Genomic DNA, 19981 nt, shown 5'->3' on the forward strand with positions numbered 1-19981 from the left:
TATATATATATATATATATATATATATGAAGTAGAGAAAAAAAAAGTATAGGCCTTGTGCGTAAAAATAGGTTCTTCTTCCGGCCGTCCCTGCCGTTGGATCTGTGTATAGCGCAGAAAGCCATTAAAGCTCAGCATCCATTTTCCGCCAAATTCCTTTGTCAAACAGAACTTAACAAAATATTCTGTTTGATCAACCTCTACCTACGATCATCCATAGATTTAGGGTTCCGGTACACTGAGAATGGCGGAGCCGGCAAGTCCAGGAGGCGGCGGCGGAAGCCATGAGAGTGGCGGTGACCCGAGTCCTCAGTCCAACTTGCGAGAACAGGATAGGTACCTACCGATCGCTAATATTGGACGCATAATGAAGAAGGCATTGCCTGCTAATGGGAAGATCGCTAAGGATTCTAAAGACACGGTTCAGGAATGCGTATCTGAGTTCATCAGTTTTATTACTAGCGAGTAAGCTTCTATTTCGTTTCATGGTTCGATTCTATATGTTAAAATGCACTAATGCGAATTTTATAGTAAGTTTATAACTGAATCATAAAGATCAACTGAGGTTTTGTGGCATTGTACTGGGTAAGTTTCGAAGTTTTAAATCAGATGTTTATAATATTTCTAATTTATCATGTCAATAAATTTTGTTGGATTTCCTTTTTAGACACATACAGTTCCATTTAGAGTTACTATTTTGTCTGTATTGCTTCAGTGAATTATAGAAATGTGTTATTTACCTGTATTCAGTGTTCAATTGTACATCCTGAAATGGAGGAATGTGATTTTTATAGTAAGTTTATACTAATTCTTAAAGATCGCTATGTCAATTGAGGTTTTGTGGCATTGTACTGGGTAACTTTTGAAGTTTTAAACTCAATGCATGGATGTTTATAATTTTGGTAATCTATCATTTCAAGAAATTTTATTGGAATTCCTTTAGGCACAGATGGTTCCATTTTAGAGTTTCTATTTTATTTTTGTTTTGTGTTTTTGATGTGTATGGAGATGGATAACTACTTCGTATACCTTTTTAGCTCAAGAGTCTCTAAGAGTTACAATTTTTCGTGGTGTTTCTTGTGTTTCCTTTCTCAAATTTTTTATACATGATAAAGATAACCCTTAGAAAGATTTCTTTCAAAATCAATAGGATGTTTTGTTGGCAGTGTTCAGGAAAGCGATGAAGTGAAGTGATGAGAGCCTTCTACGCTTCACAGACTAGAATGAGTATGTGTGCGCTTCATCGCTTAAAGCGAGCGCTTCATCGCCTAAAGCGTGAAGCATAGCCTTATCGCTTTTTACCGCTTCACGCTTCCCTGAACACTGCTTGTTGGTGTTTAGTCCATAGCAATTAACAAAGGTGGGAAGGTAATAGCTTACTTTATGATATATGGTTATGACTCTTCCATGAATTACATGACAACCAAAACTCCCCACTGGAGATTCCATCCCACTCTTCCTTGGCTGCTGTAATTCTTTGTTTAATCCCTTTTCATTGTTCCTGCCTGCCACCTCCTCAATGACTAGCAATATCAAGCTGAATTGGGCATGGCATTTACGAGGCTGGATAATCATAGACATGTTGTCACCTTCTGCTCCGTACGGGGAAAAAGAACACAATGAAAGATGTGTTGGCAATTAGTAAACAAGGGAATCATAAATGCATGGTGTCCTTAATATGGGAAAACTCATCTATTTGAATGGAAATATTACGGGAAAAGAGGACTTGACAATATGATAGGTAGGGTAGAGTTACCTGCCATTTTAATGAAGCCCTTCAGACAAACATGTAAAAAGGGGAGGACAAGAATAGTAGTACATGGAGGAGAAGTACGGAGGGAGGAATGCAAAAATAAAATGGAAATAAGGTGGGCATGGAAGCATGTTATCAACCACTTTCGATGGCAAATCCATAGAAAAGAACGACCCGGTGTGTGTGACAATTCTTCCCCATGTTCACTAAGAAAATTTGGAATGCAATGCATTGTCAGAGACTTTATTGTTTGTACTTGTGACATTTTTTAAGAATGGATTATAGTTGACCCAAATTGAATAGCTGCTTTTGCTTTTCGGTTTGTGAGTTAAAAAAAAGGCTATTGTCAAGAAAACCCTTATTTCTTTGTTTTTCGTAGGAAAATATCCCCAATAGTAGAAGGTAATCCAGTGCTGCAATTCTGCCTGTGATTGTGCTGAGTTGCTCTGTGCATTGTTATTCAAGTGATCATGCCATACCTAGTTGTTTATATCCCTGTTTAGATGTTCGCACTGCAGTCCCTTCGCTAAAAATACAAGTCCTCTTTCCTATTTTACCTTTCTTTGACAAGGTTACATGTCCCAATTATGCCATTCTATCAAATCCATGGCATGCTAGCTTTCCACTAGTCTGAGTTCAGAGTCGTGTGTGTGTCAGAATTTGGGAGATAAAATATTTTCCTTTTACTGTTAGGTCTCGTAGCTCATACGCAATGTCATTTTGAACATGATATTTACCTTTCTTTAAAAGTATCTACGTAGCTAAGATCTTATGGATGGTTTTGTTTTACTGCTATTTCTTTTTCTGGATCATATACGTTTACATTAGATGTTGTTTTACCAGTTTCAATAAAAGTTGTATATTTGATCTAGATGTCTTTATATAAATAAACATATGGAAAGACGTTGCCAGTATTTGGAAGTTAGAGTCCAAATATATGTGTGGGTACTTGTGTAGAAGTAGAAGACATGTGTTACATTTTCAAATGTTTGTTGTCAGAGGGTGGACTTCCATACGTATACATACTGAGATTTAGTAGAATGATGACATTTGGAAGTAACAACCACTCTTCTTGCTTGTTTTTCAAATGAGTTCTCTTTTATTTTATAGAGCTAGTGATAAGTGTCAGAAAGAGAAGAGAAAGACGATCAACGGAGATGATTTACTATCAGCCCTGGCTACCTTGGGATTTGAGGACTACATTGAACCACTGAAGGTCTATTTGACTCGATACAGAGAGGTAAATGCAACTCTTCTTCACGCCCTTAGTGGTTTTGGGACTGGTTTCTCATATGAACCGCTTTATTGTCTTTATTTTATGTTCTATTAGGCTTCCTCATCATTTGGTTTGCGAGGAAATTGATAAAAGAATATATGGACTATTGCATTTGCCAATTGCCATCTTCTTAATGTTGCACTGTGTATTTTTGGTTTATATGGACTGCACTATTGTTGTTTTAAGGTTTTGTTCAATTGAGTTTTTTCTCATAATCAACTAAGTAAATGTTGTTTCTTTGGTTCCTGGACAACTTTCTCTGCTGGGTTGCATGGGTCAATCAATGGTGTTGTAGATGGAGGTACACAGTTCTCCACATCACTGAGATAGATTTCCTTATTTTCTGCATCTCTGATTTTTCATTAAAATTGTATTGTGATTTGAAACTAATATCAGGGAGATGCCAAGGGATCTGCAAGGGTTGGTGATGCATCTGTTAGAAAAGATGTAGTTGGAAGTCAGCTTGGGTCCAATACGCAGGTAAGGTGGTTGTATTTTATTTTGTTCTTTCTTTGGCTCATTTTCTTCACCATTTAGTAGTTCTTACGTGGATATTATCTAATAAGACACGCAATACTTCTTGTGGAAATTGACAGTTCATGTATGAAGGTTCTTTTGCACAAGGCTTAGACTATGGAAACTCCCAATTATGAATTTTACGTAAGTTTTTCTCGTACCCAAAAAGTCTTTTTAATGATGTGCTTTTCATCTTTAAATGTTTTACAGGCAGCTTCTCTTTAATAAATTCACCCCTCATGTCATGACTTAGCAGGATCTCTTTTGCGTTTTGTGACACATTTTCTATATCAGGCAACAAACAGTTTGTTGCTCTGTTGCATCAGTGGATGCTACATTTTAGAAAGTAACATTGACTCATATATAAATAAACCTAGAGCCAACAAATTTCCAAAACTGATTAACATTATTTTCTTTCCATTACAATGATTGCTCCAGCCAAACAGATTCACTAAGAAACTAGCCTTCATGGAAGAAATGGTAGCTGGAACTCCCAAAACGTAGCTTTGGTCCTTCCCTTCCATGATGTCCAAAATATAGAGTTTTTGATGGATTGTCAAAGCATTCTCTCTATCTTTGCAGTATGCCTTAATGCGACACTTATAGAAATAAGTCATTGTCGAAATAAGAAGCAATTAACTCCCTTATATATTCAAGTAAAAAATTGCAGAGAAGCCAAAATACTGCTGTTTCCACAAGTCCGATAATATATGCAAATTACAGCAACAACATACCCAGTAAAATCCCACTAAGTGGGGTCTAGGGAGGGTAGAGTGTACGCTGACCTTATCACTCCCTTATGGAGGTAGAGGGGTTGTTTTCGAAAGACCCTCGGCTCAATTATTTTTCTTTTGAGGGGTTTTTGGGCCGGGAAGGGTTGGAATAGCGAGTGGCCGGATGAGCAAGGGAAGCTTAAATTATTAAGAATCCTTAATTGTCTATTTATGTATCACATACTTGTGTTAACTACAACTAGTGAACCTTGAAATGAGTACCCATTAATTCGCGATCTCAGAATTACAATCCGAGGCTATGTTGACGAGATCCTTCAAAATACACGCAACCATGTCAATCCTACACAATTTGGTGTCCATGTGGGATCGACACTTGATTTGGTCAAATATATCGTGGGTGCTTTGACGAAATCTATGGCGAAGAAGTATATGTTGATTAGGTATTTGTTTTGCTTATGTTCTATATATATTTAGATATTTACTAGAACACTTAGTTTTTATATGAACTATCTTATGGATAAACTACTAAGGGGTCGTTTGGTGATATGTATAAGGGAACTTAATACTGGGATAATTGTTGAGTACTCTTGATAATCCCTTATTTGGTTTCAAAGTTTGGCATAACTCCATTCCAGGACTAGTAATTAGTACTAGGATAAGTTATCCCTATCTTTGGGTGGAATAGTAATATCAGATGACTTATCCCGAGATAAACTAGGTAAAATGATAAAAGTATCCCCTTAAACCCTTTTTGTATATCACTCTTTAGTTTTCATATTCATGTATATTCACATCATTTTTGATATGATGCATAATAACATTCACAATCTTCAGTACTCATTATCTTTATGACGATTCTTCATATTTTTCCATTAAAAATTCACACTTTATAAATATAATTCTTACTTATGAATATGTTATATGCTGTATTCATTTAACCAATTTTTATCTTTATTCATATTTTGATTTCTCTACTGCTAGATTACATGTTTTTAATTAATTATTCCTTTAGTCACTTGAAAATTTGTATTTTGTATATCAATTAAAATGAAGTTTAACTTTAATATTTTACAGTTTAAGAGTGATATGTGTTTAAGTGAAGTGACATAAATAATAAAATGGAAGTTTTATTTTTAAGCTAAATAATATGGAAGTTTTTATTTCATAAATAAAATAAGATGAGAGCTTTATTTTTGAACACATACGGCACAATCATGGAAATAAACACACAAAAATATTAAGTCAAATAAGATGAAATTTTTATTTTTAGGAATAAATTACCAAAGCTTGCAAAGAAAATATAAAAAACTGAGTATTTCTATAAACAAATAATTTGTTCTTAGAAAATATGTGATGCATATCATTTTGAATATAACAAACGAGACAGAATAAGAGATAATCCTAGCATAACTTATCCCAACATAATGTTTCTCAGCATAACTTGTCTTCAAACCAAACAATCATATGAAATTTTTTCACTTTTATCCAGGGTTCAACTCCGGAAAACACGTTTGGCCATAAAATTCCAGAGTTCAACTTGAATTTGAATTCTAGAATATTCAAAAATCTGAAAATAACATAAAGGTGCTTTCACTTTTTTTCACTCCAAATTACTCACAAAAAGTAAAAAAAAAAAAAGAAAAACTCCTATTTGTATTCATGGTAAAATAAAAACTTCTCCCAAAAATGATTTGCCAATTTTTTTTTGGGAATTTGTGGTGAAACGCTAGCATAGTAGTTTCATTCAGATTCCTTTTTTCAAATTGACTCCAGAGTTTCACAAGTTACAAATTGAATTAGAAAAATACTTGTACGGTTTATAACATGGTGGCCCATTCTTCCAAAGTTTCATTTAGTATTTCTATTTCACTTTCATTTCAACGGTGCTGTTTGGTTGAGATCTCATGAAAAAAATACTATTTGAAGTGAAGTTGGAAAAAAAAGAAATTTTGAAATATATTATTTTAATAGTTGTGTCTTGCCACCTGTACCCGTACCCCTATTCCTATCCCTGAATCCTAGGATTTAGGTGATGACAAATCTGACTTCTCGATCCGTACTGTTGGGTGCCACACTTGTATCCGAGCAACATAGTGACAAGGAGCTTAATACTTCAACTAAAGTTTGGTTCACCAAAACCCTAATCTGCTTACATGGCTTTCCTCTTCATTCTTTGTTGTTCTCTTCATCTTTTGAGTATATCTTTCACACATTAATTTCAGAAAATCAGACCCTGACATGCAACTTAGGAGCACACATGACATACTTACAATTTTATCACAAACACATAAAGGAAATACCTAAACTTTTCTTCAAAGACATTCTTAACCTATGTAAATGGCCGGTACTTAACCAAAGAGCTTGTTATGCCAGAAATCGATAGGCTTCAACTGGATTACCCAGCTTCGGCATAATAAACCTAGAAAATATATTGACTTGCAGGAAAAGGTTTTTAAGTTTTGAAGCTTTGCTATCTCTGGTGGAGTCTAGCTAGACAATTTACAATTAATAGGCATCAAGCCAGATTAGTTGTTGTAAGTTCACTATTTTTGGGTGGTATCTTCAACAAAAAGGAAGTATTGTAGTATCTGGTATAGAGTTTAGTTTCCGAAGTGTCCAATGATTTTCGATCGCTGGTGGTATCTCGGTGTCCAACTCATTTTCAGAAAAGCACAAGGCAATGTCACCCACATTTGGTGACTGTTAGGGGTCATTTGGTTTGAAGTTATGATTAAATTAATTATGATGGGATAAGTTATACTGTGATTAGTAATGATGGATTAGTTATGTTGGGATTGTTTATTCTGAGATTATTTCTTATTGATGGTTTGGTTATATTCAAAATAGTGTGCATTGCATAAATTTTAAGAAGAAGTTGTTTGTTTACAAAAATAACCTTCACTTTGTTAGTTTTTTACATTTCTTTGCAAGTTTTACTTATTCATTCTTAAAAATAATACTTTCATCTTATTTCACTTAAATATTTTTGTGTGTGCATTCCCATGATGGTATCAAATGTATTTTAAAATAAAAAATTTCTTCTTATTTACGCTAAACAGAACTTCCATCTTATAATCAAATGTATTTTAAAATAAAAAATTTCTTCTTATTTACGCTAAACAGAACTTCCATCTTATGTTAGTTAAAGTAAATGAGTATTTATTATTTGTATTGCTTCATTTAAGAGCATATCTCTTAACTTGTAACATATTAAAATTAACTCCATTTTAATTGATGTACAAAATACAAGCTTTCAAGTGACTAAAATAATATACAATTAAATATATGTAATTCAACTGCAGGGAAATCAAAATATAAGTAACCATTAGAATTAGGCAAATAAATTCATAAACAAAAATTATATTTGTACAATGTAATTATTTAATAGACAAATATAAAGAATTATCATAAAAATAAGAAGTGGTGAAGGTTGTGAATGTCATATTGTACATGGTATTAAAAATAATGTGAATATACATGAATGTGAAAAGTGATGTATAAAAAGTATTTAAAAGAGATATCTTTGTCATTTTATCTCGAAATTACTATTCCAACCAAAGATTGGGATAACTTATCCCCATACTAATTATTAACCCTGAGATAAGTTATCCTAAACTTCGTAACTAAACAAGGAATTAAATGTTACTCAAAATTTATACCGGGATTAACTCTCGTTATCCTTTATACCAAACAACCCCTCACTGTTGTGTTCAATAGGCACAATTTGCACGTACTTCAGGTGTTCCGTTGGTCGCTCTCATCTAAAAGAAAGTTTTTGTCAAGTTCAAGGTGCTATCTCGGTATTTTGACTTTTTATTCATGTCATGAAATTAAAATGGAGAGACAAACCATTAAGAACGAGTCTTTTCTTTAGCTTTTTTTGACAATTGGTAAGTAGTATTTCAATGAGAAATAGAAAAGGAGGGGTTTCTATATTCCCTCTTGGTGCTCTCTCTGTAATGAGACTAGGAAACCAACAACCATTTGTTCATCCGTTGCAAAGTCACAACACAATTGTGGAACCTTTTTTTTGTTTTACACATACAGAATGCCTGAGCATACAACAAAACTACTTAGTTGCTGGATCAACAGAGGGGGAAGAAAATCTAAGAAAAAGTGGTGGAGTATAATGCCATCAAGCATCTGGTGGTGTATTTGGAAAGAAAGAAATAACATATGCTATGATAACAAAGCTAATTCAATAGAAAGTCAAATAGAACTGCTTGACTACTTTTTATTTTTGGTGTAAAAAGGAAGGGATAAAAGAAGCTGCACAAATTTTAGATTTTATAGGCACTTTGTAATTTATTAGCCTTTTGTTTTTTTCTCTTGTTGGAAACTATTTTTTGGAGGTCTCCAACATATCCTTAATGCTGATGAATACAACATTATCTTTATCAGAAAAAAAAAGATTCGATAAACTCAGAAGAAACTTCCTTTTGAATACAATGATGGAGCCCTTTACTTCTTTGCCTTTTTTCCAAAGGAAGTCTCTTCTGAGTTTATCTAATTTTTTTTTGATAAAGATAATGTTGTATACATCAGCATCAAGGATATGTTGGAGACCTTCAATAATTAGTTTCCCACAGGAGAAAAAACAAAAGTGATGCTAATAGATTACAAAGTGCCTATAAAATCCAAAATTTGTGCAGCTTCTTCTATCCCTTCCTCTTTACACCAAAAATAAAAAGTAGTCAAGCAGAGTTCCATTTGACTTTCTCTATTGGATTAGCTTTGCTATCATAACATCTGCTATTTCTTTCTTTCCAAATACACCACCAAATGCATGATGTTATTATACTCCACCACTTTTTCTTAGATTTTCTCCCCCCTCTGTTGATCCAACAACTAAGTAGATCTGTTGTATGCTCAGGCATAAACCATTTTGTATGTGCTAGTCCCAAAAAAAGGTACCACAATTGTGTTGTCACTTTGCAATGGAGGAACAAATGGTTGTTGGTTTCCTCAGTCTCATTACAGAGAGAGCACCAAGAGGCAACATAGAAACCCCTCCTTTTTAATTTCTCATGTGTGGAGCATGCTCTTCTGGCAACCAACCAAGAGAAACACTTTACCTTGGTTGGCACCTTGTTCCTCCAGATCTGCTTCCAGGGGCCAAGCTTACCACCTGGATGCTCCTTCACCTCCTTAATATATAGCTTGTTAACAGAAAGGCTACCATCTCTAGAGTGTTTCCATATGATAGAATCTTTTTCTGCCGATAACCCATTGAGAACATGTAAGTCATTTAAATGCCTTCTAAACACAATATTCCATCCATAAATAGACCATACCCCAGCCACTGTTTCGTCCGGATTTGTACACAAGGAGAATAGGTCAGGAAATAAGACTATCAGTGTCTCATTTCCATTCTAATTCTCTTTCCAGAATAGGATTATCGTCCCGTTTCCCACCGTGTAGACTATGTTTCTACTTAGATCGGCCACAAATTTCTTATTGTTCTCCAAACTGACACCCCATAACTGCTATTCACAGAGTTGGGGACCCGATTTCCATTCACCTCCCTCCATAGTGCTTCTTTCTTAGTGTTGAACCTCCATTGCCATTTTGACAAGAGACATCTTTTCTGCAACCCCAAGTTTCTGATACTAAGTCCACCAGATTGCTTATGTAACTGTGCAAGATTGTTTATGTAACTGTGCAGTCTGCTACTTGACTAAATGCAAACCCTTCCCTTCTTTATTGCCTTCCACAAGAAATCTCTTCTCAGTTTGTCAAGTCTTTCTTCCACTTTGGCAGGCATAAGGAATAAAGACATAACATAAGTTGGAAGAGAGTCCAACACAGAGTTTATTGAAGTGACTCTCCCTCCCAAAGAGATATACTGAGCTTTCCAATTGGCCAATTTCTTCTCTGTCTTTTCAATTATGCCGCCCCAAATTTCTAGCTCCTTGTGATTGTGCCCCAATGGCATGCCCAAGTAAGTAGTGGGAAGCTGTTCTACTTTACACCCCAATATCCTTGCCAGGATCTGAAGTTGAGGAACTTCTTTAATTGGAAAGATGCTGCTTTTCCTCCAATTTATAGATAAACCCGAGACTGCTTCAAAAACCACCAGAGTCACTCTTATAAAGGCAATCTGTTCAGCCTTGGCTTCACTGGAAGTAATTGTGTCATCTGCATAAATCAGATGACAAATCTGCATTTCCCTTCCTGAAGAGTTGCGGACCTTGAAGCCTTTTAACCAATTGTTTTGGGTAGCTACTCTCATCATACTATTATAGCCCTCCATGGCTTGGATGAAAAGAAAGGAGAGAGTGGGTCTCCCTGCCTTAAACCCCTTTCGGATGGGAAAAAACCAGCAGGTTCTCCATTCACTAATTGGAAAACCTAACAGTTTTTATGCAATAATCGATCCAATTCAGCTATTTCTCCCCAAAACCCATTTGTTTTAGAATCCTGATAAGGAATCCCACTTGACGTGATCGTAAGCCTTCTCTATGTCCAGCTTGCTCATAATTCCTGGATCATCTCCTTTAACTCTGATGTCCACACACTCACTTGCTATAAGTGCTGCATCAATAATCTGCCTACCTTTTATGAAGGCCATCTGGTGTTTAATAACAAGCTCACTGATCACTTTCTTTAACCTTTGTGCTAGTATCTTGGCAAATGATCTTGTATATTCCACCTATCAAACTTATAGGTCTGAAATCTCTCAGTTCCACAACTCCCACCTTCTTGGGGAACAATGCCACATAGGTTGCATTTAGGCTCTTCTCAAACACTTGCTCGGAGCCGGGTATGGGTATGCGATACAAGTGTGGATCTGAAGGTTGGATTTTTTATCATATAAATTTTAGGATTCAGGGTACCGATCCGAGATATCTATTATCTTATTTATAAGATATCTCCTGTAATACCAAAATATTATCTTATTTTATATAGCTATATATATGAATATAAACCCAAAAAATAAACTAAATACCAGATCGATCTATACTTCTTGATCATAAATGCAGTCAAAACACTCAAGTTAAGTTGATTGAATTTGATGTGGATCCCACACCTACATGGCTACACCCACAACCAAATCGATCATGGATGTGTCAAGGATTTTGAAGGGTCCAAGAAACATAGCTCCAACGGACTTCAATTGTTCTTGGCATCTTCCACCTCTTGCCATATAGTAATTGATTTGTCTCAAAGTTTGATAATTCTTGTGTTTCTTTTGTAATTTTTACAGTTACATGAATGTCAGCAACTCAGCATGTTATGGCACTCTTGAGGCTCGATTGCTCTTAGATTATTCAAATTGGCATATTTCTCCTTGTAGCTTATTCAGTTTCTAATCACACTTATTTATTTGTTCATGTAGGATGAACAAAGAACTTTGGATGCATACCCAAAAAAAAGCTGAATACATAGGTGACCCCTTAAACTTGTTTTTTTTCCTCTCCATTTTTACACTTAAGCCAAGTAAAGTACCTACTGAGCACTTGAAGTGAAGACAAATTTCTTACTTGGTACAGTGTGACACCACTTATGAGAGTGTGAAAATTCATTTTTCAATTTATTTATTTTTTTGATAAGGTATTTTTCAAATTTTTTCTTCAATCTACTTATTTTCCACTGTATCTCGACCGCTGTAGCCGCTGCAAATGGCCTCCAATCCACCGTCACTATGCCACCTCCACCGCCATGTAAACTACCTCTATTACTGTCCCACCCAGCTCCTCCTCCACTTTGCGGCATTGGCACCACCGCAAAGCCCAAGCCCAAACTGAAACCCGAATGAAAGCCCACACCTTCACCATTTAAGTTCATGTCCATAGAAACCCATGCAAGTTCTCTTTCCAGTAACCCATGAAATTCTCAAAATTTTAGAACAATTTCAGAGGCAAAAGATAGAATATCTAGGCCCAAGGACCTAATGGGCATCTATAGTCATCGACAGAGGACAATTGTAAGCTGTGATAGAGGTGGTGTTGTGAGGGAATGAACCAGTGGACAGGGCCATTAAAGCACTTTCCTAGTGAGGGACTACAGCGGCGACACAATGCGTGTTGAGTGCCCCTGATAAGAGAATCTATCGATTTTCGTCATTGTTTCTCTTTTTCTTTTTGACCTTTGTTTTTTTTCTCAGTGATGTGTTTTTCTTACTGGTCTTGCTCTTTTTACAGAGAAAAACACATCGCTGAGAAGTTTTTCATTTAGCTGTCAAAATGAAAAAATAAAATTGGCAATTAGGAGGCTGCCTATATATTCAACCAAAAAAAAAAAAAAAAACGATGCTTGCCATCATAGCATCAAGCTTGCCTGTATTTGTTCTGTGACATGCTTGCCCACACTTTGTGCAATCGTAAACCACTTCTACTCCTATCTTCTTTATGTGAAGTTTTTAATTTTAACTGTGTCAAGTTTTCCGAACTCCCCCCTCCCCCTCTATGTTTGGTGACGTAAAATTTTCACCTTATTAGATTACTTTTCCCAGAAGTAAAAAGAGCAAAACCAACATTGTAGTGGTACCCAATTTTTCCATAATAAACCACCTTAACCTGCCAAGCTTAATTATATTTTGTCCTTAATCATAACCAGATCTTACCATCATGCACAAACACAAACTTGACCTTAAATATATCACCCTCTGCGCCAACTTCGAACTGGTTATTCATGTACTTTAATGACAGGCCGAGAAGTGATGTTGGATTCTTGTGTGGAACTGAGGGTTATGGAGAGTCCCAATTGTGATTGCGGGACTAAGAGTAGGTTGTGTAAATACTTGACAGTTTATGGTTCTTTCTAACGTGCTCTGAAAGTTTTTTTAAGAAAAGGCTGTCTAAATGTGATTTATTTGGAAACTGATAAGAAATTAGGAAATCAGTATCTTTGAGAGAAAGGAAAAAATGAGAACATTTCGTTTTGCTGAGAGGAACTTCAGGTTATTGCATTCTAAGAGTGTCAATTGAGATGCATGGTCTGAAAGTTTGACACAAATCCTTTCTTGTCATTTTGCAGAACAGTGGTTAGTCTTTTGCTGGTACAAGATGCCAGGGTTTCTCTTCTTGCTGATATCTGTGTTAAACTGTCAACAACATTGTTGGTACTTGTTTGAGAGGACTAGACGCCTAAAGGATTCCTACTAATTTCTGCAAATATATTTGTTTGCTATACTTTGATTTTAATTCTCTTCCGCTCTGTACATACCATTTGGTTTTGAATGTCACTTGGAACAAACCATCTATTGTAGTTTGTACAGCACCTAAGTGCCCAAACATTTGGATCTGTTCTATTCTTCTAGTGTTTTTTGATATTGATTTTCCAAAAAAAAAAGCGAATGTTATATGGATTTTCTAGTTTCTACTGTTTGCGCCTAGTCCATATGTCTTGCTCAAAATTTGGAAAATTCTTGTTTGTGCCAGGTACCGTATTCCTATAGTCATGGACTATCAGGCCCATGGTAACCTCAGACCGGAAATGCAACAGAAAGTTTCACCGGGTACCCTATTTCGTCGCTCCTGTTTAACATGTATCTATTTTTTTTTTCAAAAAAGGCAGACTGATAAGTGTAGGCAGCTTCACACAAAATTGTTTCTGCTAATCAGTTGTCTCCATCTATCTCGTTGTATTGGTGCCTATACCTCATTTCATTTTAGGTAAAAGCAAAACTTTGAAATTAATTTTTTTTTACATTATTTTTCGAGAGATTAAAAAAGAAAGTGTGCTATATTAATTGGGACAAAAGAAGTACTTATTTGGAGTTAAGAGCTAGTTACATTATTTCCCTATACTCTTTTTCAAATTACAAAAATTCCTTTTAGAAATTTTGAAATATCACTAGACTAACGGATACATCACTGGACTTCTGGATATATATGTGAGAGACGTAACCAAGAGGGAAGGGATGTATTAGAAAGGATAGGACATTCATATACATCAACACACCTTGATAAATGGGTGAGGAATGTATCCTAGAAGGGAGGGATATATCCGACAACGGATTGAGATGTAATAGCGAAAGGAGAACGATGTATCCAAGAAGAGAATTTTTAAAAATTTCTTTTTAAATGATGGGTAATTTTAGAGATTATGATAAAATAACATGTATATTTAGACAATTTTTCCTTATAATATACTACGCTTGTTTGAAAAAAAAAAGTGACACAATGTATAAGAATATATTAAAGTGTGATTTTCATAAATTTTTCTCCTATATTAAAACTTTATTATAAATATAGTTTAAGTGTCCATATAGGTAGGGATTGTTTTATGCTTGGAAAGCCCGTTCCGCGCTCTCTATCCCCTTTTTTTGGGGTCCCCATGAACCGCTTTTTAGTATTCGTGTTCGCTATTTTTCTAAAAGATTTTTTTTTTGAAAACGAGTGTTTTTTAGCTTATTTTTCCATATTTGATTGATAAGTAAGAAAAACTTTTTAGGAAAATAATTTCATCCCACGAAATTATGATACTTTCTTATGATTCGCCTCACCCACCCCAAATCTAATAATATAATTCTGAATATTTTTTGATAGTTCAATTAGGTATAATTACTTGAACTAATAAAGTCCTTAAACAAAGAAACTAATGAATTGTCAACCGGTAAAACAACACTCGCTTAGACATACAAAATTTAAATTTAAGCAAAGAAAAGTAAAATTCCTTTTGCGCAGTGATAAATAATAGAAGATACCCTCTCCATCTATGTTCTTTCGAGTTTCGATACATGTGTATTCTATTTGCTTATGTTGCAGATTGGATCGTTCCAATAACAATTACGGAGATTTTATTTTTTCATCATGAATAACTTAACTTAAGAATCATTTTACACCAAATGATCAAAAGCATCAGCTAAGAACTCTTCCTCATTATCTTCCATTAGTGGCATAAAATCAAAAATAAATTGGAGGTCTAACTTTTTAATTATTTTTTATTTTTTATTTACATAATGCAAAGTTATTTCTTTCATTTTACTAAAAAAACTTTATTTTTATCTATGATGTAAACTAAAGATACATATATATATATATATATATATATATATATATATACCAAAATGTTTTTTTTAATCTTATGGTATCAGACATATTATGTGAAAGTCAAATTTAAAAATTGATAATATTTTTTAATATTTCAAAACAAATTGAAAAAATAAATAAATTAAAAGACATAGCATGTTTTTTTTTTGTAAATAAAGGTTTATAATAATTTTATTATTACTAAAAAAATTATATCTTTCAAATTTGAGGGTCTAAGATAGATTAAGCGACCCTTGCCCTTCAATTGTCATAATTTCTTCCTATAACATTGTCACATCTAATCAAGTACTAGCTATCTTACTTATTGTGGCTGCCACATCTCCAAGTTCCGTAGATATATCACCGACCCCATCTTGCACATTACAAGGATGATTTATTATACAACATGAATTGGCTTGAGAAGTTTCACTCATATCTTTCACATTTTTCTCTATTGATGGTTCTTTTGTTACGATTCAAACCGTCGTGATTGACGCCCACACTAACCTTCTGGTGGGAGAACTATTACTACAATTAAAATTCAAGCAACTAAATTAATAACTAATGCATTTAAGTTACAGAAGCAAGTTAAATAAACTGATTAAGAAGTTTTTATAAACTTCAACAAGGATTCTAAAGAACTAATTAAACAAATGCGGAAGTAAACAATCTAGATACTGGAAGTCAATGTACCAAAACTATTAAATGATAATAAAGTTTTAAACAAGAATGGATGCAACCCCAATCTAATGAGCTAAACAACAAGCTAGAGTAATGTCTAAGTCCGAAAATCGAAAATGGTGGATGTAGACTAAAGGGAATTCCTTGACAGCCAGAAAGATGCTAGCTCACCTTGAATTTGGAAGTAATGATCACAGATCTTCTAAGCGAGGTACGTCAATATTTATCGAAAAATGCTCCGTTCTCAACAAAAATAAGAGCTAGTGCATTATCAGTACACAATCGTCGTGTATTAGTATGATCACACAGCTATCGCACTAAGTGCAACATAAACAAGTTAATTACAACAATATAATCATGTAATATATCGAACATGTATAATATTGAATATTATATGCTTCAACAATTTAACATTTATCACAAGTAGTTGTCCTCTCATGGAACCCAAAACCAAACTATTAGTGCATCGGAACGAGGTACCCAGTCCCAATGTTATTCCGGAATGTGGCAATTCGATTCCATTTTTATGCTTGAACGTGACAATCCGATCTCAGGTAGTTATGCCGGAACGTGGCAATCCAATCCATCACACCACAATCACAAATATAAGTATACTTCCAAGTCATACATTCAAGTGATTCATGGTCATTTACAAGTGTGAATCAACAATGCACCATCCGCATACATACCTGCATCATAATGAAGTAATAACAAGAATACATCATAGAATCATAGAATTACAACTATCACCTACCTCGAAACAAGCTTTCAACCCTAGAAACTTGATCATTTCATTTTCGGATTCGTTTCGCTTGTTCTTGGTCTACAAAGAAGCAAAATAACACGGGAATCAACAAACAATCGTTAATTACCCAAAACTATAAGAATTTTATGAACCCTAGGTCAAACCCATGATCTCAATCAGCCAATTTGGGGTTATTTATTTACCATAGAATCTATATCAAAACCATTCCCCATCATCATTAATCTATTCTATTACATTCTACGGATCAAAAAACGGATTTGGGGAGTGAAAAACTTGCATTTAGCCTCAAGGATGGTGAAAATGAGTAGGAGTCGCCTGGGATTCGTCACTTAGCTCAAAAAGTCGAAAAATGTCAAATAAGATCGTTTAGAAATTTATTAACGATATTAAGTCGCGTCTAGACCGCCACAACGACCCTCATCCTGCTGTAGCGGCGACGCCAAAGCGACCCGAATCCCCGCCATAGAGGCATTCTCAAACCAATGAGTCATTCGTCTTTCACCTACGATATTAAGTCTCGTCGTACCCACCACGGTTCCTCTTTCCCGTTGTAGAGGCCCTGCTAGAGTGGCCTAACCCAGCGCCAAAATGACCAAAACGAAACAGAGAACTTTTTAAAGAATTCCAAAATCCTCATTTCACAGCACACCTCTAACCCACGACGCTCTATAAAAAACCCTGTACGCTAAGTTCGATTACGGGAGTTCTACTCACCCAAATTCTATTTCTAAAGTTCGTACGGATTACTTAATGAGTTATCTAACTACTCAAGAAATCAAAATCATAAATGATTCACCCGATTGTTACCAAATTTTCCACACCTCAAAGACTCCGATTTTGTCCAGATTTGGATTAGGTTTGAAAAAATTTAAATACTATCAAAGAGTTTTTCGACCCCTAAAATTTTTCCCATTGACTTTTCTATAACGAAGGAATCCGGTCGTTACATCCTTCAATACCTTCCTCCAAACTAGGTTGAACCCATCGACATAAATTGTCTAAAATGAACAAAGTCTAGTTAAAATGTCTTAGTGAAAATTGATGTCATCTTTAGATGGTCACTAATGGGCTCAGCCTCCAAACTACAATGCAAACCTATATCTTCATACAACATAGCCAATCAGCCATAGTTCGACCATTTCCCCACACAAAGAGACATTTCTTCAAACATATCAATAATCTTGTAGATGAATATTTTTTTAAAAAAAATTGATTGTACAAGGATTCAAACCCTCGCACTCAAGGGTATTCACGCATACTTTAACTTTAGCTTAAGAACCAAAGCACCGATCATTCATTTTGGTTAATGGGTGCTCACGAAAACATCATATCAATTTTGTCAAAGGAAAATGGGTGCTCGAGCACCTGATAGTGTATGTGTGGATCCACCCCTCAATACCATGCATGATACATGTTTAATTTTTCTTTATGTGTTGGTTATGTGAGTGGAACAAATTTATTATTATATTGCATTTATTACATGTTGATTCATGAATGATCGAATGTATTTAAATGTTGAGATGGTTCTTGTATATAGTGGTGTACGTAGAGATATTTTACAAGCGGTGTTACCTTCCATATATACTATTACATCTTTCTGGATAATTTTGTTAAAAAATATAATCTCAGTATAAATAAAAGGAAAGAGAAGAAAAGAAAAACAAAGGAAAAAATAAAGGAGAAGAAGAAATAAAAGGCCAAAAAAGAAAAGAAAAAACAAAGGAAAAAATAAATAAAAAATATAAGTTTGTCTGGATTCAAACTCAGGCCCCTCGAATGGTAAGCTTCACTTACCAACCGCACGGCATATACTTTTGTATCAAATTAACTTATCACAACATTATAGTAATAGTTCTTCTGCTATCTTTTAATTATATATATTTATTAAACAAATTTTTTTTGATGAAGTCGTGTCTCATGACACTCCTTTGAGTGTTATTAGATCCATCCCTATTTGTATAATCCAAACTTACATGTTAAATATTGTAGACGAGATTTTAGAGATCTTTGGGTGATCCGAATTACTTGAAAGGAGAGTATTGAATCATGTGTGAGTTGAGCAAGAGGAATAAATATTAAATAATGTAAGTCCATTTTTTCAAACACCCACATCTAGCTATAAAACTGTCTCACAGATGTCATTTGATTTTATAATTAAACTACAAACAAAACATTTTTAGATAATGCTACCACAATGGTAAGTCACTACCATACATATTGTATTCTTCATTATAATTATCTATTGACGTTATAATGGTGCATTGGTAGGAGTGTTTTGTCCTTAATCAAAGTTTTAAGTTTGTGTCCTGAATATCGAGAAAATTCTATTGGGAGCGTCATCTTCAAACGGGCTCGGCAGAAAAAGATTCGAATTTAGTCAGAGCTTCAATGTAGGCTCCAAAAATCGATGGAAAACCAAAAAAAATTGTTCTCACCTCCATCATTATTATAAATCACTATCATTAATACGATCAATTTCTACTACTAATTACCTTTATCATCACAACTAGCATCACCGGCAACTACTATTAAACATCACCATAAATTACCACATCTTTTAGCCAGCACCACCACCAACATCTTCAACTATTAATTGCATCAATTAACTTTACCTTTCTAACTATCATCATCACTATCAACTATCACTATCAAATCAATTAATATAACATTAATCATCTCCTTCACCGCAAGTATCATTACCACCATTATAAGTCGCTTGCACCGTACCACTACAAATAATTTCTACCATAATGGTGTGCAAATTACCAATAAATTAAATTAAAAAAATGTTATTAATTTATTAATATTGAGTTATTGAATTAATTTTTTGTAACGATTTATTAACTATTGAACTATCAATTCGATTTCAACTTTTAAGTTTTAGTTAATGATTAAATTGAATTCCTGATAAGATCATTTAAGTACAGAAAAAATTACACTAAGGGTGTGTTTGGTATGGAGGAAAATGTTTTCCTAGAAAATGTTTCCTGGAAAACAAGTAGATTTTAGACTTATTTTCTCATGTTTGGTTGATGAGTAGAAAATTTTTTCTGGAAATGATTTTTAGTGTTTGATTTATGAATGCAAAATGTTTTTGAGAGACATCTTTTATTTTTACTAGAGTAAAAAATAATTTATGACATTGAAAAAAAATTTCAAAATCAAAACTATTATTTTTTTGGGTGGTGGTGGGAGCGGGGGGAGGGGAGGGGATAGGAGTGAAAAAATAAAAATTTGAAGTTGATAGTATTTTTAAAAAACAAAATTAATTTTTTTGGGG

At 34.3% G+C, this 19981-nt stretch overlaps 2 protein-coding genes across 8 annotated transcripts; one reads left to right on the forward strand and one right to left on the reverse strand.

Annotated features, from left to right (window-relative positions):
* The first annotated feature begins 39 nt into the window (after nucleotides 1–39).
* LOC107015674 (nuclear transcription factor Y subunit B-10-like) lies at nucleotides 40–13929 on the forward strand. 7 transcript variants are annotated; one of them, XR_001456371.2, is made up of 8 exons: nucleotides 40–464; nucleotides 2863–2992; nucleotides 3324–3329; nucleotides 3425–3508; nucleotides 3625–3688; nucleotides 11618–11667; nucleotides 13258–13264; nucleotides 13662–13929. XR_001456371.2 is itself a non-coding variant. In XM_015216006.2 (6 exons), exons 1-5 carry the CDS (start codon nucleotides 244–246, stop codon nucleotides 3679–3681), a joined length of 498 nt encoding a protein of 165 aa, XP_015071492.1. In that variant the 5' UTR covers nucleotides 40–243; the 3' UTR covers nucleotides 3682–3688; nucleotides 13662–13929. The 7 variants fall into 7 exon arrangements, 3 of the variants coding, with proteins under 3 accessions (XP_015071492.1, XP_015071491.1, XP_027772480.1); XR_001456369.2 differs by lacking the exon at nucleotides 13258–13264; XR_001456368.2 differs by lacking the exon at nucleotides 13662–13929 and having other exon boundaries at nucleotides 13258–13598.
* On the reverse strand, nucleotides 8646–10531 carry LOC107016780. Its single transcript, XM_015217138.1, has 4 exons — nucleotides 9968–10531; nucleotides 9763–9913; nucleotides 9354–9493; nucleotides 8646–8651 (listed from the first exon to the last, which is right to left on the reverse strand). Exons 1-4 carry the CDS (start codon nucleotides 10529–10531, stop codon nucleotides 8646–8648), a joined length of 861 nt encoding a protein of 286 aa, XP_015072624.1.
* Nucleotides 13930–19981: the final 6052 nt, after the last annotated feature.

Source organism: Solanum pennellii, chromosome 4, assembly GCF_001406875.1.
Source record: "Solanum pennellii chromosome 4, SPENNV200".
Lineage (NCBI taxonomy): Eukaryota > Viridiplantae > Streptophyta > Magnoliopsida > Solanales > Solanaceae > Solanum > Solanum pennellii.